We start from the raw sequence: 24,038 nt of genomic DNA on the forward strand, positions 1-24,038 counted from the left end.
TAGATAGAGTAGGCTATTTGGCAGCCTTTTATAAGTTTCGATCATAAAGGTAGAAGAAAATAGTCTGTAAATATTTATAATTGTTAAAAGAATAATGTGCTTGAGTTTGTGCTTTGAATAGTTGGCTGATTGAACAAGAACATACAGGTACAAGAACATCTAATTTTCTAAGGAAGACGATGAAACCGCAGACTGTGTTCCTGACGTAGATGTGACCAACATGTACCTAACCACAGGAGATGAAAGAGACTCTGGGTGATGGGAAAATTACCTAACCTGTTTTGATCAATCTGCTGATGTAAATTACCTTTGTTTTGTAGCCTATGTGGGGGAGTTTTTGGCGTGGGAATGAGGATGTTGAATTTGAAAATGAGATCACTTTATAGTATAAATGCTTTGAAATCACGAAGAATAAATTTGTCAGATCCTTGCATCCTCTGAGGTGTCTTGTGCTCTGTCCACGCCGACTCCGTCTTCCCCTTTGGGTGAATCCTGTCCAGCTGGGGCTGGTCCTCGGCAAGTGGCGCCCGAACAGGGACCTGAAGGGGTAAGTATTATTTTTATTTCTTTTCTCAGACGGATAGGAGTCTCACCGTAGGGTGCTGCAGACCCCCAGTTAAGAATACTGGTTAGGAAGGTGAGTAAGGCGGTGTCAAGATGGGACACGCTGAGTCCAAAGAGAGGCTCTTATTTATTGATATAGTTAAACATATGATAAATGGAAGAGGAATTAAGGTAACTAATAAGCAATTAACTCAGTTTTTTCAGTTCGTACAGGAACAATGTCCTTGGTTTCCAGAAGAGGGAACAGTTAATATAGAAACCTGGCAAAAAGTGGGGCAGACTTTGCAAGTATATTACAGTCATTTTGGACCTGAGAAAGTTCCAGTAGATACTTTTACTTTATGGAACCTTATTAGAGAGAGCATTGCTCCCTTGCCTGAAGGTCAAAAGAACCCATATAAATATCCTACAGAAGTAATGGATGAATGTACTCCGTTACTTTCTCCAAAAACATCAAAAGATACCCAGGTTTTGGCTGCAGCTTTAAAAGACTGTAACCTTAATGATAATGACTCAGAGGAGGAAAATGAGTCACCTATTGATACTAAGCCTAATTTGTTAAAAAACCCTCCTTTTGATGATGGATTGCCTCCTGCAGATCAGGATGATTTAGATGCTGCTGCATATGATTATGAAAGAAGGAAGTATGAACCCCATGGTGCTTTTTCAATGCAAGAAACTAAGAAAAATAGGCCTAATTTACAGGATATGCGCCCTTTGGGTCGTTTACCGACCGCCCCACCAGCACCTTTAAGTTCTTCACTTCCCCCTTTAAAAAGGTCAAGACATTCAATTTTGCATGTTAGGGGCCTACCACCTCCACCGCCTTTTAATAAAGCTCAAGGCGAATATAAAAGACATAGGAGAATAAAAGGTGAAGATGATGATTGTGCTTTTGCTGCCTGTTTTCCAGTCATTTTTGAGGATGGTTTTGATGATGATGATGTATATTGGGATCCCTTGCCTCTAAAACTTTTAAAAGAGCTTAAAAAGGCTTGTGTAGATTACGGACCGTTGGCGCTTTATACTATGACTCTTATAGACGCTTTGGCCAATAGATGGATGATTCCATATGACTGGATCCAGGTTGCAAAGGCCTGTTTATCGGGAGGACAATATTTACTTTGGAAGGCAGAATATGAGGAATTGGTGGCTAAGCAACATGCTTTAAATAAGAAATGGGATAAATTTAATATTACTAAAGATATGTTATTAGGTCAAGGAGAATATGATTCAGCCCAACAACAAATGCATATGGGAAAAGAGGCTTTATGGCAGGTAACTACGTGTGCAGTGAATGCCTGGAAGTCTTTGCCTTTGACTCCAGGAAAAGCCTCCACTTTAACAGATCTAAGACAAAAGCCTGAAGAGCCATATGAGGATTTTGTTTCTCGCCTGCTAACGGAGATAAAACGGCTAATAACTGATGAAGATGCAGCTAATATGTTAGCTAAACAATTAGCATTCGAAAATGCCAATCCTGTTTGTCAGAACTTGATTCGACCAATTAGGAAAACTGGCAGTATTTCAGATTTTATTAAACAATGTTCTGACGTGGGTCCCTCTTATATGCAAGGGATTGCTTTGGCAGCCGCTTTAAAGGGAGAAACACTTCCTCAATGTATGATGAATATGGTTCAAAAAACACAAAATCCTAAGGGACCAAAAGGAAATAATTGTTTTGTTTGTGGAGGCGCAGGTCATTTTAGTAGGGAATGTCCCAATAAAAATATACCTCCAGCAGGCCCTGTTAGAATGATATCTCCTGGTAATGTTGGGGTCCCAAAGACTCCTTGCCAAAGATGTGGGAAAGGAAATCATTGGACTAAATTGTGTCGGAGTAAATATCACAAGGACGGACACATTCTTCCCCCTAATGGGGTTTCTGCAGTGCCTCAGGCTGGAGTTCAGATGCCAATATTTCCTGCACCTGTTTTTCCAAGTACACCTGCTGGAACTAATTCGGGAAACTTACTTCGGGCCCAACCCCGGGCCCAACAAACAATAGGGGCCATTCACCAGACGCTCAATCCCTTTCTTCCCTCAGGGGAATCGATGAATTGTTTAGGGCCACCCCAGGCAGCGCAGGATTGGACCTCTGTGCCACCTCGGCAACAATATTAACTCCTGACTCTCCAGTTATAAAAATACCAACTGGGATTAAAGGTCCATTGCCCCCAGGAGTAATGGGTTTAATTATTGGTAGGAGTTCAACTTCCTTATCTGGCTTAACAGTTTTGCCTGGAGTAATTGACTCTGATTATACAGGAGAAATTCAAATAATGGTGGCTCCCTCTAATAAGACGCAGCAAATTTATGTAGGACAAAGAATAGCACAATTGTTATTGCTACCATATTATAAGACAGGAAAGAATGTAATTCAAGAAACTAGGAATGAGAAAGGATTTGGCTCCAGTGATATGGCATTTTGGATTCAAGAGATTACCAGAAATAGACCTTTGAAAACTTTAAAAATTAATGGAAAAAATATTCAAGGTTTATTAGACACAGGTGCAGATGCTTCCTGCATAGCAGGAAAAGATTGGCCTAGCAGCTGGCCCACCCAGCATGCTGACAATATGTTAGCAGGTCTAGGAACTGCTCCAGCAGTAGCTAAGAGTGCCCAGATTTTAACTTGGGAGAATACTGCTAATAAACAAGCAGGCTCCTTTTGTCCTTATGTAATACCTGGCCTGCCAATTTCCCTTTGGGGAAGAGATATACTTATGCAGATGGGAATGCTCCTGTATAGTCCAGATGATTGGGTCTCCTCACAAATGTTAAATATGGGTTATGACCCAGATAAAGGTTTAGGAAAAAATCAGGAGGGAAGATTATATCCTGTGGTTGCTGAGCCCAAAAATGATAAACATGGAGTGGGCTATCCAAATTTATAAAGGGGGCCATTGTTCTAAAAGCAGCTGACCCTATAGTGTGGCTTTCAGAGGAACCTGTGTGGGTAGAACAATGGCCCCTAACTTCTGAGAAATTAGCAGCTGCAGAAGAATTAGTGGAACAGCAATTATCGGCAGGACATATTGAACCCTCTAATAGTCCTTGGAATACTCCTATATTTGTTATAAAGAAAAAATCAGGAAAATGGAGACTATTACAAGATCTTAGAGCAATAAATAAAACAATGGAAACAATGGGGGCTTTACAGCCTGGACTTCCCTCTCCAGTAGCCATCCCTAAAGATTATGCTATTATAGTCATAGACCTGCAAGATTGCTTTTTCACGATCCCCTTACATAAGGAGGACAGAAAGAGGTTTGCGTTTAGTGTACCCTCTCCTAATTTTACCAGACCATATCAGCGGTATCAATGGAAAGTTTTACCGCAGGGCATGAAAAATAGCCCTACCTTATGTCAGAAATATGTAGACCAAGCCATATGTAATATAAGACAGAAATATAAAGAAATATATTTAATACATTATATGGATGATATATTAATGGCCCATAAAGATAAGGCCTATTTACATCAGGCATTGCAGGATATGATGGAAGCTTTACAGGAGTATGGATTAAAAGTTGCTCCAGAGAAAATTCAAACTGAGCCTCCTTATAATTATTTGGGCAGATTAATACAGGAATTTTCCATTCAGCATATACCTTTTCAGCTAAGAACTGATCATTTGGTTACTTTAAATGATTTTCAAAAGTTTTTAGGAGATATAAATTGGATAAGGCCTTTATTAAAAATTACTACTGTGGAATTAAAACCTTTGTTTTTGATATTACAAGGAGATTCTAACCCCTTATCCCCTAGAGAGTTAACTGCAGAAGGAAAACAAGCCATAGAAAAAATAGAAAAAGCTTTAAAAAATGTTTTTATTAAAAGATTAGATTATACCAAACCTTGGGATTTAATTATTTTAAGGACTCCAGTTATTCCTACAGGATTATTATGGCAAAATGGACCCTTAGAATGGATACATTTGGCTGCTAGTCCAAAAAAGATTGTTGCCTCATACCCTTTTATGGTTAGTTTGCTAATTATTAAAGGTAGAAAGAGAAGTAGAGAGTTATTTGGAAAAGATATGGATAACATAATTATACCTTATAATAAAGATCAATTAGAGGCCTTGCTGTTGTTAGAAGATTCATTAGGAATAGCCCTGACCTCATTTGGAGGTCAGATTTTATTTCATCTCCCTAAAAGTGTATTGCTACAGTTTTTTAAGGAACATATGGTGGTTTTCCCTACATATTACAAGATGAAACCTTTGGAAGAGGCCATATTAGTATTTACTGATGGATCCTCCTCAGGGAGGGCAGCCTATATTATTAATAATGAAAAGAAAGTATTAAATACAGAAAATTGCTCAGCACAGCAATCAGAAATTATGGCAGTTATAGAAGTGATGAAATTAACCAGGGATAAAAAGATTAATTTATATACTGATTCCTTATATATAGTTAAATTATTTCCCGCAATAGAAACAGCAGCCTTTCCTGAGAATAAGAGTACAATAATTAAGTTGCTTAAGAGACTACAAAAAGGTATATGGAAAAGAACACAACCTTATTATATAGGCCACATTAGAGCTCACTCTGGATTGCCAGGGCCTTTAGCAGAAGGCAATGCCTCTGCTGATGCCCTGACTAAAATTTTTATAGTAGATGAGGATAAAGTACAAGAAGCAATAGAATCTCATCAGCTGCATCATCAAAATGCTAATGCCTTAAGATATCAGTTTAGCCTAACTAGAGAAGCAGCAAGGGAAATAGTAAAAAATTGCTCTGTGTGCCCTACACAAACTAATGTACCTCAACAAGGAGTAAATCCCCGAGGTTTGCGAGCTAATGATCTGTGGCAAATGGATGTGACTCATGTACCCAGTTTTGGAAAGCTGTCATATGTACATGTTTGTGTGGATACCTTTTCACATGTAATTGTAGCCTCAGCTAGGACCGGAGAGGCCTTTAAGGATGTGTGCCAGCACTTGATGTTTTGTTTCAGTTATTTGGGAATTCCCCGAAAGTTAAAAACTGACAATGGCCCTGCTTATGTTTCAAAATCTTTTCAGCAATTATGCCAACAGTTTGGCATAGCCCATAGTACAGGAATTCCTTATAACCCACAAGGACAAGCTATAATTGAAAGAACCAATCAAATATTAAAGAATATGATTTATAAATTGCAATATGGAGATTTAAAATATTTTTCTCCTCATCATTTACTTAACCATTCTATGTTTGTATTAAATTATTTAAATATGAATGATAAAGAGAAAACTCCTATGATGAGACATTGGGAGATAAATGAAGAAAATATAAAACCAAAGGTATTATGGAAGGATGTTTTAACAGGAAAATGGAATGGGCCAGATACATTATTAACTAGTGGTAGAGGATATGCTTGTATTTTTCCCCAGAATTTTGATTCACCAATTTGGATTCCTGATCGATTAATCAGACACCCTGAGGTGGGGAACTTATTGAAGCGTTTTTCAGAAAAGAAATTACACTGCCGAGATGGCGGAATCACATCCCCAGGAAGTAAAACCAAATAGCCCTATGGCTACGACGTTAGTTCCCCAGATAAAACAATTGTCACTTAAATCATTCTGTGATGAAGAAGTACAAGATAAAGAAGTACAAGTTTCTCCAGAACTTTTGGAGAAAAAACCTTCATTGCCTTCTCGTTCACGAAAGAGAAGGTACGCTGTCTCCACCACTGAAGCGGCTCCAATAACCTGGGGAGCAATTAAAAAGCTTTGCCTGACTGCTGAAAATGCTGTGAATGCTCAAGAATTGCCTTTGACGACTGCTAATTTTTTTGTGGCTATGCTTAGCTTACTTTCCGTTCAGGATCAAGATCCGATCTGGGTGCCATCAAGACTGACGAGAATTGTTGAAGAAAACTTCGGAGATTAGTTGGAATTTCACAAAGGATTATTCAGATTGTGCAACTGAGTGCTACCGGGCTGGAGCCCGTTGCCTTTGGAGATTTTGCCTCTTGGCTCTCTTCTGCCTTTTCTTTCTTTGGGGAGTGGGTGGGGGTAGGAATCTTTGGAGTCTGCTGTGTATTTGGGATTATGCTGTGTCTCTGGTTGGTCTGTCGTGTGCGCATCAGGGCACATCGAGATAGGGTCCTGCTCACTCAGGCACTTCTGGCTATTAATGAAGGAGATTCTCCCGCAGCCTGGCTCTCCGCCCTGAATAATTCGAAATGATTGCCCTTGCACAGAGAGGCCTTGTTGCCATTGCACCTCTATAGGGAATCATCCATTGTCCTGATTGCCCTTGCACAGAGAGGCCTTGTTGCCATTGCACCTCTATAGGGAATCATCCATTGTCCTGATTGCCCTTGCACAGAGAGGCCTTGTCGCCATCGCACCTCTATAGGGAATCAGCCATTATTCTGAGGCAGCCCTTGCACCCTGCGGCCCTTGTTGGCATTGCACGCAGGAGGGTGCCTCAGACATGCCAACAGAAAACTGCCCTCGTACGGGCTATGTTCTGTTTGGTGTTCTAATAAATAAAAAAGGGGGAGATGCCGGGAGCCATATAGGAAGTGCCTTTGAGTCTCAGCACGGACGAGCCTTTGAGTCTCAGCACGGACGAGACCCATAGTGCCAAGCAAAGCTGGTACTGCCAGGTACAAATATGGAGAAGCAAAACTCTCCTCTGTATGGTTCCCCTTGCCCCCCCCCCCTGCTTTTGTTTAAGGTGATAAATATTCCCGGCTTTGATAGAGGATTTAGAGAAAGACCCCTACCTAGGGTAAAATTAAGCGGGATTGTGATTACTCCGGCTCCCTTAATGATTATGCCTGAAATTTTCACTCCCAGGTTGAGGCGTTAGGTTTAAGGAAATACAATAGAAGCATTTATGTGGCAAAAGCCTATTTTAGAAAACAAGTTGAATGAGTTATGGCCTTCCTGGGGAGGTAGAGGTAGGTTAGGAAATTTTTGGGTATGGTGGTGGGAAGGTTTTATGCTACAGTGGGTATATAGCAAATTAGATAGAGTAGGCTATTTGGCAGCCTTTTATAAGTTTCGATCATAAAGGTAGAAGAAAATAGTCTGTAAATATTTATAATTGTTAAAAGAATAATGTGCTTGAGTTTGTGCTTTGAATAGTTGGCTGATTGAACAAGAACATACAGGTACAAGAACATCTAATTTTCTAAGGAAGACGATGAAACCGCAGACTGTGTTCCTGACGTAGATGTGACCAACATGTACCTAACCACAGGAGATGAAAGAGACTCTGGGTGATGGGAAAATTACCTAACCTGTTTTGATCAATCTGCTGATGTAAATTACCTTTGTTTTGTAGCCTATGTGGGGGAGTTTTTGGCGTGGGAATGAGGATGTTGAATTTGAAAATGAGATCACTTTATAGTATAAATGCTTTGAAATCACGAAGAATAAATTTGTCAGATCCTTGCATCCTCTGAGGTGTCTTGTGCTCTGTCCACGCCGACTCCGTCTTCCCCTTTGGGTGAATCCTGTCCAGCTGGGGCTGGTCCTCGGCAATGGTGTAGGTCAAAGGTGGCTTCCTGGGCTTTGGAAGGAGAAATTCAAAACAGAGAGAGCACACCACTTGTGGGAGAGAAGAATAGGCTCCCCGGGGTAGGGTTGGAAGCATTTAAACAGGGCCTTTAAGGATAAGCAGACTTTGGTACTGGGGCTGGGATGAGTAGGGAGGATCTTCCAGGTGGAAGATACAGCACAATGGAATGCAAAGCAAATGGGGTACTTGCCAATGACATGGATTTCAATTTGGCTGTATTGCCAGGTGTAGGATGATAATGTGGGACAGTTCATAACTCCAATTCCTTATGAAAACTCAAACCAACTGAATTTGCTGAACTTAAGGTTTAAAACTCCAGCTACCAAAAGATTATACCCAAGCTCAGAGTCTATCAGTCTGGGACTGGGGGGACCTGAGGTAAAGAAAGTATAGAGGCCTGGAGAGGCTTGAGGTTCAACTATGTTGCCTATCAGTATAAGTTTCGTGTGAAAATTTTAGCTGATTCTTATTTTCTGGGGGACACTGAAGTATTTTTTTTAACCAAGTACCCAACCCAGTAGACTGTATTACCCAGGCTCAGAGCAGAGTATCAGCCTGTCTATCATTTCCAATACACAGGATGCTTATTTCCATAGCTTAGCCATCCCCCCTATTGCTAGGACCTGATTTTGCCTCTGTTGTGAAATATTTATACCTAGTCATATAGATACAGTATAATTATATATAATTATAATTTTAAACGTATAATTTTTTCTCATTAAACAAATGATACGTACTTGTGTGTATGCAAGATATGTTAATGTAGATAAGCATAAGGAAGATGATCAAGACCAACCAAAAATCTTATCACCTAAAAATAACTACTGCTAATAATTTCATGGATCTATTTCCAAACTTTAAAACAACCACAAACTAAGATCATTTCAGAATATTGTATAACCTGCTGTTTTACTTAACAATGTAATTGTCAATGCTCTTCCATGCAAAAAAATATTGATCAACATTATTATACTCTATTGGATGAATACGCCATAAATTTATATAACTAGTTCTCTGATATCTGGCACTAAAATTGTTTCCACTATTTTGCTGTTTAAACAACAGTAAATATATATATATATATATATATATATATATATATGTATGTATAAAATAATTTAGAATTGGAATTCTACTTTTAAAAATTTTTTATTGAAGTATAGTTGGTTTACAATGTTGTGTTAGTTTCAGGTCTACAGCAGAGTGATTCAGTTATATACATATATATTATATCCTTTTTCATATTCTTTTAAATTATGGCTTATTACAGGATATTGAATATAGTTCCCTTGGCTATACAGTAAGACCTTGTTTGTTTTACATATAGTAGTTTGTATCTGCTAATCCTAAACTCCTAATTTATCCCTTCCCCACCCCCTTTCCCCTTTGGTAAACATAAGTTTGTTTGCTATGTCTGTGAGTCTGTTTCTGTTTTGTGAATAAGTTCATTTGTATCATATTTTAGATTCCACATATAAGTGATATCATATGGTATTTGTCTTTCTCCTCTGACTTACTTCACTTAGTATAATGATCTCCAGCTCCATCCATGTGCTGCAAATTACGTTATTTCATTCATTTTTTATGGCTGAGCAATATTTCACTGCATATATATACTACATCTTTTTTATCAACTCATCTGTCAGTGGACATTTAGGTTGCTTCCATGTTTTAGCTATTGTAAATAGTGCTGCTACGAACATTGGGGTGCATGTATCTGTTTGAATTAGAGTTTTCTCTGGATATATGCCTAGGAATGAAATTGTTGGAATTCTAGAATTGCCAAAGATTATAAAGTTATTTCATTTTATTTTTTTTCAGACCCTCCAGGAAAATTGCATCTTGGTAGCAATTACAATGCCTCCATTTAAGAAAATCATTTTTGGGAAAAGGATGTCTTTTTTCAAGAGCAAGAGTGAGTACTATGTTAAAAAAAATTACCCTAGGTACAGAAAAAGAATGCCTCTTGTGAGAAGAAATACTTTCTGAGAAACTTGACAAGTATCTATCTATTTTACTGTCATGAAATTCATCCTTTTAAAAAAAGTTTAGATGCTTTCTCCCTTTGAAGGAAAAAGGATGCTTTATATTGTATAAAGCAATGTCTTAGGAATTTTGATATACCATTGCTTAAGCTTCCATATTTAGTTGATAGGTTTTTAAATATTTTTGATTTTAGATATTCAGTTATGTCCATGTGAGAGATTTCTGGAAATGAAATCTCATTTTTCCTTAAGAAAAAAGCAAAATATAAACGTTTGGTTGATTGTACAAAGTTTAATGTGAAAGAATATTTTTTTCTATTTTTAATTTCTGCTGTTTATTGAAAACAGACATTCACCAAGTCAAAACAAAAAAAATTAAGTTTTGACAGAAACAAATTTTCTTTGACAAGAGTACTAGTTAATTCCCTCCACTAATTGTTCAACTTACATAGTATTGCATTGACACACTGTTCAGTCTGTATCAAATTGACTTCAAAATTACATTGAAAATAAACTAGTAATTTGATCATTGGTTTTCTTCATAAAGGTCTTCATTTGGCATCTTCACATTTTCTAAATATGTCTGTACATCAGAAATGTCAATATTATAAATGTCTTTTTTGTGTTGCATTAGTATGGCTTTATTTTAATATCGTACACACAGTATACATTTGTTTTATAGTAACAAATAACGAAAAACAAAGACTTCACATTTTGTGCAAAATGTGCTATATACGAAATCTTGGGCCAGCAAAAATAGGTGAGTGGTACCATCATTTTTCTTTAGAATGTATCTAACTTTACACTCTTAATGAATGTTAAATATTTACACATTTTAAATATTTTCTACTTAGAAAAATTTTATGTTGACAGAGGATTGACATTTAATATGCCCTTTTATCTAATTTAAAAAAAATGTTAAATGCAGTATTGTATGGACTAAATAAAGAACATGTAAATAAAAAAAAAAAGAAAGAAAGCAAGTTGCTAGATATTTTAAAGAGCTCCCCAAGGACTTTGAAAGATCCCTGAGTGAAGGTTTCACAGCATTGTGTACCCTCTTCCAGTCTGGATTCCAGCCTTACAACAAGGGAGTTCTTGCAGGGGAACTGAGTTTGAGCCCAGTGATCTAATGCCAGGACAGCCCCTGCCTCAGAGTGCCCAGCTCTCCCTGGGTCTCCAGTCAGGACAGACGTGCCTCTCGTTTGCCTGGCTCTGTGATCAACCTCTAGTGAGGCTGGCCTGGCCCACTCCCTAGGTCTAATGTGCTTTCAGCAGCTCTTAGTTTACGACGTCTGCAGACCATATTTTATATTACTAGATCCTATACACTTCATGACATAGCACAAATAGTAATAAAAAGTCATTGTTTTTATTGATCTCTGTAAAGTTGTCACAAATAAAATATTAAAACAAAATCATCCTGAGGTGAAAGAAAGTATGTGGTGCTAATTTCCACTCATTTAGTGGAAGGCAAGAAATACTGCCTAAACTTGGCAGGTGAAGAAATAGAATTTTAGTTATAGTATTTAAAGTTATAGAGGTAGCCAATAGTAGTATGAAAAATAAAACCATGTCTAAATAAGGAGGAGGAAGGGAAGGGACAATGAACATGGACTTCATTCACTGTGTTTCATTGGGGGAAGTAAATAGGTCTGAAAGGAGGCAAAGAAATAAAGGTATAAGCAGGTTATTTACAGTGACACATTTTTTCATATTACAACCTATTGAATCACTTGATTTTTAATTTTCATTTATATATATTACTTTTTCTAAAAATCAATCAAATCACATCCTAGTTTTACATCCCTGTATGAGTCCTAGGCCAAACTGTCCTTAACAGAGTGAGTGTTAAGTTCAGACCCCTGTCAGGTGGAACCCATGTCAAATCTCTGATAATTCTGTGATTTTACTCAAGTTTCTGTGCTTTTCTATGGCTCAGTTTCCTCATTTAGAAATAAAGTAAAATAAGAGTATCTGTTTCATGGGACTGTGGAGGGGATTATATATGATATTGTAGGTAACACGTTTTGACACAAATGTTAGTTGTAATTTACATTTGGGGTGTACTCTATGTTTTAATAGGCTTTTTTATTTAACATAGTTTTAGATTTACAGGAAAGTTGCAAAGATAGTACAGAGAATTTCCCACGTCCCCTGTAACAGTTTCCCCTGTTGTTGAGATCTTACACTAGTATGGTTCATTAATTACAATTAAAGAATAAATATTGATACATTATTATTAACTAAAGTCCATACCCATATTTTATTCAGATTTCTTTAATTTTTAACTCGTGTCTCTTTTGTGTTCCTGGATCCCACCCAGGACACCATATTACATTCTGTTGTCTTGTCTCCTTAGGCTCCTCTTGACTGTGACAGTTTCTTAAACTCTCCTTATTTTGGATGACTTTGACAATTTTGATGAGTACTGGTCCGGCATTTCGTAGAACGTCTCTCAGTTGGGATTTGTGTGGTGTTTTTCTCATGATTAGAATGAGATTATGGCTTTGAGGGAGGAGGATCACAGGGGTAAAATGCCATTCTCATCATAACATATTACATATCATATCATCATATCAACGGTACATACTATCGACATGACATCGCTGTTGATACTGACCTTGATCACCTGGATGAGGTAGTGTTTGTCAGGTTTCCAAACTGTAAGTTTACTCTTTTTCCTTTCATTTCTCTACTCCTCTCTGGAAGGAAGCCACTATATGCAAAAGCCCATTCAAAGGGGTAGGAAGTTATGCTCTATCTCCTTGAGCGGGCAGTAGCTACACAAATTATTTGGAATTTTTCTGTAGGAAGTTTTATCTGTTTCTGTTTCTCTCTCTCTCTTTCTCTTTATTTAAATTTATTCAATCATTTATTTATATCAGTAGGAACTCATAGATATTGGGTATCTATTTATTTTATACTTTGGGTTCTAATCCAATGCCAATTTATTTATTTTGTTGTTCATATTATTCCAGCTTTGGGAGCTCTTTCAATGAGCTCCAGTGTCCCTTTGGCTTAACCCCATTTGGATTCTTTGTTAAGCACTTCCTTGTTTTATGGCATTATAAGATGATCCAGGTTCATTTTGCATATTCTCTGCCCCAGTCTTAGATTCAGCTATTTGTCTTGTGAGCCCTGCTTTGTTTTATTAGGAAATTACATTATAAACCAAGATCTGGGTGTTGGTTGTGTTCACTGCTACTGGGGTGTCATTGTTTCTTGGCCTTCCCAGTGGATGGAGCTTTGAAATATACATGTGCATACTAACCAGTGTATAGGCACAGGTCTGCAATTCTTTCAATAGTTATCCATTAGTATCTATATTCAGCTGAAAATGAATTCATACTGATGACTTCAACTCTAATTCAGTGTCTCATGGTTTATCCTAGCCTCCTTCTTTGTTCGTCTGTAATCGTCTACTCCAACAATGAGAAATCAGCTCCCACCATTTGCCACACATTCACTTATTTGTTCATTCCCAGTATGCAGGAATGGTATACTCTGTTTTGAAAACAAAGTTATAAAAGCCCAGAAGTAATTTCATGCTGTGCAAGCAACGTTTTTTCTTGCCTCTGGAGGCTATATAGACTATTGATTAAAGAGGAAAGAATGGTGAGCCAGGGTCCTTGAAGCTGGGTAAAGACGGGTCAGGATAGAGACCAGGCATCCTGAAGACCAAGGGACTAAACTGAAATGGACTGTCACTCCATGGGAGCTCTTTCAGCGAGCTCCAGTGTCCCTTTGGCTTAACCCCATTTGGATTCTTTTTTAAGCACTTCCTTGTTTTATGGTATTATAAGATGATCCAGGTTCATTTTGCATATTCTCTGCCCCAGACCTAGATTCCACTCCCCAGAAATCATCTGCTAAACATAGACTCTGCTCAGCTTCCTCCTTCCGCCATCCCGCCTTAGCAGACTCACTTCCCAGGAGCAAGCTCATCACATGGCTTGGGCATAAAGCATGAGATCACAGACACCTTGTGTGGGACTATAGGCATGAGAAAGCCTCATTCCATACCCAGGCACGTATTAGGACCAGTTTGGATTCTCTCGATGAATCAGGGTAGGAGAGGACATAGCATCTCTGTCATAAAACTACATGTAGGAGATCAGAAAACAGTAGGGGACAGCCTATAGGTAGATCAAAGCACACAAGTATTAAATTTGTGACCTAAATAGTTACCATACCTCAGACTAATGATTAGTTCTGAACTTTCTGGTAGATAAAATCTAAAGAGACAAATTATCATATACATATAGTCTTCAAGAGAAGGCTTGCCCTTCCTAACAATGGATTCTAAAAGAAATTGTTTGCAATGATCAGGGATACACTTAAAAACATTATTAGAACAAAATTACAGATGGAGGACAACCACATTGTTTTACCTCCCATTGAGAAAAGCAAGTCACATTAAAACAAATTCCTGCTTATTAACATGGCAGAGAGGGTCAACTGAGAGTATAAGGAAGCCTGAAAACAGAAGGTCTCACAGGTCTAGTCATAGCTTTGTTCACAAAGGATGTAACTCACCCATCTGTGAAACATGGATAATAAAAGTACCTCCATTCTTCATTCTGGTGTGAAATGATGTTCAAATAAGATAAAGGGGGCTAAATAAACCTATCTTACTGCTCTGTTAACCACCTGCTCAGGCTTCTTCTAACACCTAACAAGAACAGAACCTAAGTCCCAGACTGCTCTCTCTCTCTACAGATGCTCTGTCAATTCTCTCAAGTCCCTGAATTCTGACGGATCCCTCCTCCTCCCTTGAGCTTCAGTATGCCCTCTCGACATGGACCTGTGATGTCTCCATTCTTCTCCTTCTGATTGAATTCCCAGAAGTTCTACCCTTATCGCTGACAGGTTCTCTCTGTCCTGCTTTGATTGCCAGTGGAGTAGAGGGATTGACATACTCTGAACCCCATACAAACTCAGTCCCTGGATCGAACACTAGCTCTACTCATTTTTCTAGTGCCTAGTTAATAAGTTTGCTCTCAGACCCTACAGGCAAATGATTTTTAGGGAACTTTCCTCATTATAGCTTTATATAATAGCTCTGATATATGAGAGCCATTTTTCTAATAGATGACTCCAATTAACCCTGAATTTTTGCCTGATCCATCCCAATGTCCATTGTCACAGCTTGCGGCCTCAACCTATGCATGACTCATGGGGATATTTGGAGGAGATGGTGGTGGACCTGTTGGGGGTGGGAGGTGGGAAGAGTGTCGTGAAACCAGCTTTTCCCAGTCACTGACATGTTCTCATGATATTCATTGTTATTTATAAATCTTTAGAGAAATAAAAATATAGACCCTCAGCACTGAGTGACACTGAACTAGCCAAATAGTAATATAATAATACCAACAACAACACAAAAAGAAACAGCAACAATCTGTATTTATAGAGCACCTACTATGTACAACCTGACTTCTAACGACTGTATGCATATTATTTATGTAATCATCACAACAGCTCTATGAAGTAGATGTAATTTTTATCACCATTTTACAGATGAGTAGTCATAGTACAGAGAAGACAAGTGACAAGCCTAACGTTGTACAAATAATAAGTGATGGAACCTGGATTTGAAGCTGGGTGATCCGAGTGCAGATACTAGACATTTAACCCCTATGCTGTGCTCCCAAGAGGATCGTGCTCCCCCTGTGCCCACGCCAAACATAAACACTGGGTGAAGTCAAGTGACCTTAAGTGTCATCATAATTCTGCCTCTGTTTTAACTCTGTGAAATGACTTATCTGATCCTTCAACTCTCATGTGTGAAATGAAACCATATAACCAAGCCAAACAACACATTTTATTTGCAGTTAATTCACTCATTCAACAAATGAATAAGTACTGACTCTATGTCAAGAACGGTTTTCGAGGTATTGCCATTATTTCTTTATTATCTGATCTCATGCATTTATTAGATAAAATTTTCTAACAAAAATAACAGAAAGGAAATGGCCTACTTTGTGAGGTAATGAGTTCTCCAAATAAAAGCATTTCATTTCAGGCCAGAAAGCATTAGGCATATGGGAGAGGGGATATAAGCACCTGACTAGGTGTTTGCTAAGACCCCTCCAAGGTGGAATGAGTTTGTGAATTGACAGTGCTCCTTACATCTTTTAACTGCCTGTGAAGATCCCTGGAGGAGCTTGGAGGAAGGGATTAAGAGGCTGAGGAAACACTGCTGCCCGAAGGTTCTAGGGCTGGCTTTCATTCTATGGTACTACCATACATACATATTACACTTTAGGACGGTATTTCCCAAACTAGCAGAATCATCCAGAGAATATTTAAACAATGTAAATACTTAGGACCCACTCCTCAGAGATTATAACTCAATAGGTCTTAATTGGGAACCAGGAATCTGCATTTTAACAGTGCTTCCCAGATAGCTCAGATGCACAGAAGGTGTAGAGTCTCTGATCTGTAACAGCACCAAGATCAAGACTGAAAGAATTCTTTCCTTGCTTCATGCAGTTCCTTGCTGGGTCCCTATTATTCTTCAGCCTAGAACTGTGTGATCTTCACTTGCTCATAAACTTTCCAATATTCAGTTTTTCCATAGGCAGTAACACCTAACTCACAGTGTTGTTCAGAGGAGAAAGTAAAACCTGTGAAATGTAAGACAAATGTGGGGGAATGTGAGGGACTCCCCTTGTGGGACTACTATCTCTAAAGTATGAATGGCTTAGAACTACAGGTTCACAGACTGACAGAGCAGAAAGTCCTGATGCCACAAACTGAGCAACTTGCATGAGGCTTCTTAGTGCCTGCCCCCATCCTCTTACATTTCATAGAACTGTCCTTCCTAGGTAAAGATAACACTCCTGATCCAACTGGAAGCTGGCTTTTCAGTGAGGGGTGGTATTACCATCCCTGCCTTTTCCTTAAGATGTGTTAATTGCAAGCTGAAAGATACAATCTACTGGGTTATCTCTTTTTGACACAGTGGAGAGAATGATGGTGAAGTCTTTAGCATGTGGTTGTGATGAGCCAGAGATATTATGTGTACAGCAGTCACTAAGTATGGGAGGATGGTGGAGCCAAAGATCTGTTCTGTTCACCTTGGTGAACATCAGAAGAGAGGGATGAAGTTATACAAGAGCAGGAAACTCTGTTGCTGTAGGTTGTGGTGTCTCATTTCTTGGAAGATTTATAAATATCTTCTTGGGATCATTGCCTGGAGGAGAAGCATAGGCAAGGTGATCTCTCTGCATCTTTCTGATCTTAGGACTAAAAGGCATCATTTGTTGGTGACATTTGTAAATACAAACTGCAATAAGAGGTCTTAGTTATTGCTCTACTCACTGAGGTCAACTGAGGGGCCAGGGTAGAGCCCAGGATTCAAAGAGGGATGCTTACATTTGTTACCACAACAACCGTCAAAGATGACTAATCAGAAAGTCACTCAGGTCCTAATATGATCAAGCAGCCCCTAAGCACAGAGGTCTCATCATTACCTCAGAGATCAAGATAAAAACAACACAAATAACCACACTCACTTTACAAGTGAAGACACTGAGGCCTGAAAGAGGCAAATGACCCACAGCTGGTCAGTGTCAGGACTGGGCCTGTGCCTCAGGGATGACCTACTACTTCATTCTAAGGGAGTTTTCTACAGTTGGAGAATTTAGAGAAAGGAGGGGTCGTAATACTGGCACCAGATGACACTGGTGTGTGTTCCCCAATACCACAGGAATAGGACTCAGCAGCCAGGGAATACTTGGGACTGCAATAAAGAATGATGTTTGTACTGTACCTACAGCTTACAGAACCCCACTCAATGCTGGTGTTGGTTTCTTCATTCAAACCACCATCCTATACATGGTGGGCCTACGTCTCTAGTCGACACTATACAGACGGGCGGGGGATTGGCTTTTGTGACCATGTCACAGAAGTTATGGGGATGTGTTATGCTGAGCAGATCTTGTCCCTTTCTTCCATCCACTAATTGGGATGGTCTCAGACCCCCGGGGCCAGGTCATTGAACATGGGTCATGACTGTTCCTTCTACCCCAAGGAAAGCACAAGCAGCATGGGTCCTTCAGCAATGCAGGTGTGAATCCCACTGCCATTGAGAGGACCATGAATCCTCTCCCAGTGCAGTTTGCCAGAGTCAGACCCACATGTCTGCCTGCCATTTGGAATTCTGTCCCATAGGAGGACTGTTCAAAGATCTGACCACTCAAGTCAGAAAGAAGATCCTTATTTTCCTTTATTTCATCACTTAGGAATTAGCTTGATAAGAATCTCATGCATACCAATGCTGGCCTGATTGGTACCTCACCCTTCCATTAAGGGCACACCCAAGACAGCAGGAATCCAGAGCACGCTTGAATCCTCAGGCAGGCAGGATGGTGAGGAAGTGCTTGGGCAGATGAGGATAGAGTCAAGGAATATATGAGGTCCAGACAGCCCTCGAGGAAGAGAAGACCCTCCATCACCTTCCAACCAGTCCCTCTGTCTACAAGCTCATTAACAAAGAGCTCCCCCGAGTCCAGCTCTGATCCTCACATCAGATTTGTAGCCTGGTTGTCACCATAGACTTCAGCTTAAGTAACCAAATCAAGGCACCTAAGGCCACCTAACCCAAGTAATCTTTCTAAAATAAAAATCTCATCATGTCCCTCCTTTGATTAAAAGGTCAAGGAGGACCCAGTTGTCTCTAGTCAAAAGTTTTTAGGCAGCATGATCTAGTTTTCGGATGAAATTGATTGTTTGCCTCTAATACATAAAGCGGGTAAAGGTGCAATGACTCTATTGCAACAGGGGGTAAGTGGAAGGTCCAGATTGCTGTCTGCTCAGGCTCCCCCTCTCAGGTAGCCCAAATTGTCAAGAATTTAGGATAAACGATCATTTAAAATCTGACTCAAAGTTTTTAGGAACCCCCATATCAGTAGAATGGTGAGGGAAAGGAAGGAAACTAAAATGTATTTTCAATGTACTACTTGTCAAACATTATTTGCATTATTACACTAAATAGCTCTATGAGATTCTTATGGTTAACTCTATTTTACAGGTTAAAAAAGAAAAAGAGAGACGAGGCTCAAAAATACTAAATAACATACCCATGGTTCAAAGGCCAGTGCCCCAATTCCAAGACTCATCTTCTTCCAGCTTCTGTGCATGCAAAGACATGAAACTGACACGTAGGCAAGGGTGGAGGCAGGGAGGGAGGGCTGGAAGCACCCCCAGAGCAACAGAGCAACTCATACTGTCTGCAGGTGTGGCTCTCTGAAGAGGTGATGTTTGCACAACCTGGGTAACAGGGTTCCAAAGGATATAATTTTGGAAGCTATTAATCTATAGGCTAAAGTACACAACCCAGCAAGTAAAGCTCTTAATGCTCTGGACCCTCCCTTCCTTTCTGTCCAGTTAGTGTCCCACTTCTTGCTTTTATCCAATAGTATGGCTACTCTGTTTCCAGAAAAGATCAAGCCCTTTCACATCTCCGTGCCTATGCATGTGTTCTGCTTCCCTCTACCTAGAATGCCTGTTTCCCTCTCACCCCCTGACTAACTTGCACTCTGTTTTTGAGCCTCAGTCTTGTTTTATCTGTAACGTGGGATTAACAGCAAGGAACTCAAGAAATAATGTGTTGGAATAATGAAAATAACATGTTTGATGGATGAGAGGTTGAGAATAAATCTTAATTCCCTTCCTTTCTCTCATATCATCCCACTTGTATCATTCATTCCTTAAGGGCAAAGAAGTATCTTAATCTTCGAATTCACAAAATCCTGCACCTAACAGGTACTCAGTGAAAAATTAATGTCATTAAAATGGTCATTTCAAAGTTACTCCAAGAAAGGAGTTTCTGTTGGGATAAATAATTTTTCATTATTTAAACAGTAATTCATTGATGATTTTGGATCAATACAATAGAACAATGTTTTCCAATCTTTGAAAATTATTTGTAATATTTTAGTGGGGGCCATGCAAAGAAGGAGCATAATTTTGCCCATCCCACAGATCTGGGCTTCAATAGCTCACACTCTTAGATAGGAGGGACACGATTAAGCAAGAGTCACATATATACACAATACTCTCTTTTGTCACAACCAGACAAGTTAAATAATTTCCTCTAATAAGTGGGATGAAATAACTAGACTATATGGGGTTGCTTCTTCATCATGTGGCTTACCTTGCAATGTTTCACATCCTCACATACACACCAGCCATCATCTCTCCCCTCTTCATCAAGTTCACCACTGCTCCCAACCTCAGATAAAATAAGTTCAGGGAAAACAGCAAACCAGGAAAGGTAGCACTTGGATGTTAATCCTTGGAGGTCTGATGCTCATAAATGCAAATACACACTTGAAGATGTACTGAGACCATCTGGTCCAGTCTCCTCTGAAACCCAGGGGGAGTAACAGAGCCAGGACTAGATTCCTGACTTCCATTGTCAAGTTCTTGTGGTTCGTTTTTATTGATGACTTTGTCCTGGGAGCAGCCTCCCACACCCGACCCATTTGCTTGCTGCTAACCTGGCCTCCCAGGTACTCTCTCTCCAGGAGTGAAAGGAGAGAGACTTTTGTCTCAACCACAGCTCATTAATTCACTGAGCAAATACTTTTTGAGCACTTACAAGATGTCAGGCATTGTGTAGGTGCTGAGGATAAAGAGTGAACCAGCAAACACTGACATTTCACTCTATCCAGGATGACAGATATAGAAAAATAAATACAAGCATGGTGTTATGAGAAATACCGTAAACTGTGGGAGCATTTCATAGGAGATACAAGGATTCAGAGCAAAGGAATAGGGACAGGCATTAGAAAAGAAAAGGAGCTGATCCTTCTCCAACACAGGAAGTCACAAAGGATGGTTGCAGGCATGAGTAGACTTGGTGGTAGGAAGCGGAGTATTTTACACTTGACGGGTGCTGTTTACCCCATGAAGTAGGGGCAGTATCATCTATCTAGAGGCAGCATCAAGTGTTTCAGAGGTTCAAGAGAGGAGGAAAGGCGTGATGTGTGTGCGCAGTAAATTCAGAGAAGTATACAGGATTGCCAAGCAGTATTTTGGGCTCAACCAGGTGGATGATTATGATCTTAAGATAACGCCAACTTTCCAAAGGATCTGTTTTTGTTTTGTTTTTAATTTTCATAGCAGCTAGGCATAGCAGGGCAGATTCAGCCAGGGTTTGGGTTTTGTCCGTCAAGTGCATTAACAAGCCGAAGGGGCAAGAAAGTTTATTATATTGGCCAAAGAGTGGTTGAAATGATGAACTAAGAAAAGCAAACTAGGAAAGGTTGCTGGTGGGCAGGGCTCTAGTAGGTTCCAGTGGATATAATGAAGGAAGTTGGAAACAAGGAACTGTGATCAAAGAAAGAGGTGGCTGGATTCATGGTCTCAGAGAGTTAGGAGACCTGGCTTCTAGTTCAGACTCTGCAGGACTCAGAGCATCTCCTTCATCTGCTCTGGCTTTCAGTTTCGTCATCCATGTGTGGAGGGTAAATAGTGGCCTGAAATCCTTTCCAGCTGGGCTTTTCTATGAGTCTACATTGTTGGTCAATGTTTTAGGCACTTCGGGATCTGAATCAGATACACTGAGCCTTTGATTGTGGCCCAAGTGTGCTTGGATTATTGGTCCCAAACCTGTTGATCGAGTTTTCAGAAACTCCTTCATATGTTCGGGTGACCCAACATTTGTGGCTTTAGATTTTTATCTCAAGCATGAGTTGGATTCCTCCAGAAACCCTAAATTCAATCCTGAAGCTGCGCCATTATAAACTCCCTTATAAATCACGATCTTCTCATCTTTATGGAAATAATTCCAGGGCTTATGGAGGGGAGGGATGCTCTGGAAAGATACTCATGAACATCCAATAGTGACCCAGTGTGACAAAGTGACGGAGCCACTTGAATGTGGGAAATTGTCATCATAACCACCTGGTTGAGAACAGCTTTCACATGATTTATTCCCTTGAGTTAGGTGCAAGATATGTATAAAAGACGTCAGATCACACTATCTCCTCATTGCATTTGACATATCATCACTTGCCCAAGGGTAGAAGAACAAGGTGAGTGTCCTCATTGATCTGATGGCAATTTGGGGGTGGCTGGGACTGCCACACATCAGCTGAATGGGACAGGTTGGAGAGAATGGGAACTACCTGGTAATTGCAGGAAGATAAGGCTCATGAAGATCGTTGGTGTGGCTCAGAAGTAGCAATCCTAGGGGGGATAAATGGTAACCAGAGATTGGGCCAGTGGTGGGGGAGGCTACTTGGTAGGACAAGAGACAGCCACACAGGGCTGAAGGTAGAGCCCATGATGTAAGAATGAAAAGAAGGGAGATGATGAAAACAGGTGGAGTGACCATGGGCTGAGGCTAAACATGTGGTTTCTAGAATGCATAAACCAGATAACATTATAAAAAAAACTTACGATTTTTGAAACTGCCTAGTGCCCTATGTTACTGCCTTTAAAGTCAGGAGTCGTAGGAGAACCAGGACAGGTAGGAGAAGGTGTTACCAAAGTCTAACTTACCAACTGCCTGATTTCTCCTATGCCAGGAAAGTAGGGCTAATCTGCTGTAAAGACATGGGTCCTGGAACCACAAAATCAATTACAGAACTTCAGACTCTGTAGGAAAAATACTGATACAAATGAGATTTATAATCACTGAACTTTTGAAATATCTGCATTGCTTTATAGAGCAACTGAACATTTTCCAAGATGTCCTGCCAACAAAACCAGCAGAAGTACCAGCTCCCTGCCAAGTGCCTCCCCAAATATCCACCCAAGCACCCCCCAAAGGCTCTTCAGGCCCTGGCTCCCTGCCCGCCTCCTGCCCCTTCCTGCTGTGTCCCCAGCTGCTGTATTTCTGGCTTTGGAAGCTGCTGCTCTCTGGTGTCCCACCGGTTTCCAAGTGTCTACCTATGCCAGCCCCAGCCTTCCAACTGCTGTGAGGTGGAACCCTCTGGATGTTCCAGTTGCTGCCATAGTTTTGGGGCTACAGCTGATCTGCAACCTTGGAGGAGCAAAAGAGCCACAGCCAAAGAACAGTCTGGAGCTGACATCACTTCTCACTCTCGGTTTTATTCGTCCCTCTCCTCCTGAATTAAGCTGCCTAGATGTGTACATAATGGATTCCTCTTTTTCCTGAAAATCTCACACTTCCTGGCCTTAGCTCTGGTCCTAGGTCAAGAAGACCTGAACGCTGGAGAAAACTCTACTTCCCAAAGCCTTATCAGTGTGCACAAATAAAGCTTATCTTTCCTGGCACCCAAAACTAATTAGAGTTTGTTGATTTCCCCCATCCTCAGCTTTGAGGAGCTTCCAGGAACCTGGATTCCTTAAGCAGATTCCCACAAATAGCCACCAGATGGGAAATTCCCTCTAGGTAGACCCTGGGTCTGAGCAGCCTGAGAGGGCTGTGAAAAAAATATCCAGAGGGGAATAAGAAGGGGATGTTCCCAAAGTATCAGTGACCCTGTTCCACTGCTATTGCCACATTTGCTACCATCACTGAAATTTCTTCCTACTCATAAAGGACACGATACTTCCCAGTCCCAGAACTTAGCCTCCAGATCATTTTTATTTGGGGGAATCACATGCTTAAGAAGGAAATGCCACAGGGGTACATGTAGTCTTCAGATCTCAGTTCAAAAAGCCATGAAAAATGCTCTCCTTGAGTGAATCCTCCTGACTGAGTCCCTCATGCCTTCTCTTCACACAGGCGCGAGAATCTGGTGGGAATGTACACCACGGTCCAGTGAGCATAATACCCCCGAGAGACATTTGGGCCTTGGTGTTGCTATCCACCCTATGTGGTTTCTTTTCCTCCTTTATTTAATGGGACAAATGCCATGGGTTGGGGGGCAAGTTCTCAAGGTACTTTTTCCAACCCAACAGTGGGCCATAGGCAACAGCAATGCTCTGCCCATCCTTCAGGACTATGGTTCTTTTTTAAATTTTTATTTTATATTGG

General features: G+C 40.1%; 1 protein-coding gene across 1 annotated transcript; it reads left to right on the forward strand.

Moving 5' to 3' along the window:
• Window positions 1–9,741: 9,741 nt before the first annotated feature.
• On the forward strand, window positions 9,742–23,167 carry LCE7A (late cornified envelope 7A; the record flags this gene model as incomplete). The annotated part of the gene is made up of 2 exons (XM_079943466.1): window positions 9,742–10,005; window positions 22,763–23,167. Exon 2 carries the CDS (start codon window positions 22,784–22,786, stop codon window positions 23,165–23,167), a length of 384 nt encoding a protein of 127 aa, XP_079799592.1. The 5' UTR covers window positions 9,742–10,005; window positions 22,763–22,783.
• Between the last annotated feature and the right edge of the window lie 871 nt (window positions 23,168–24,038).

Source organism: Stenella coeruleoalba (genome assembly GCF_951394435.1).
Source record: "Stenella coeruleoalba genome assembly, chromosome: 1".
Classification (NCBI taxonomy): domain Eukaryota; kingdom Metazoa; phylum Chordata; class Mammalia; order Artiodactyla; family Delphinidae; genus Stenella; species Stenella coeruleoalba.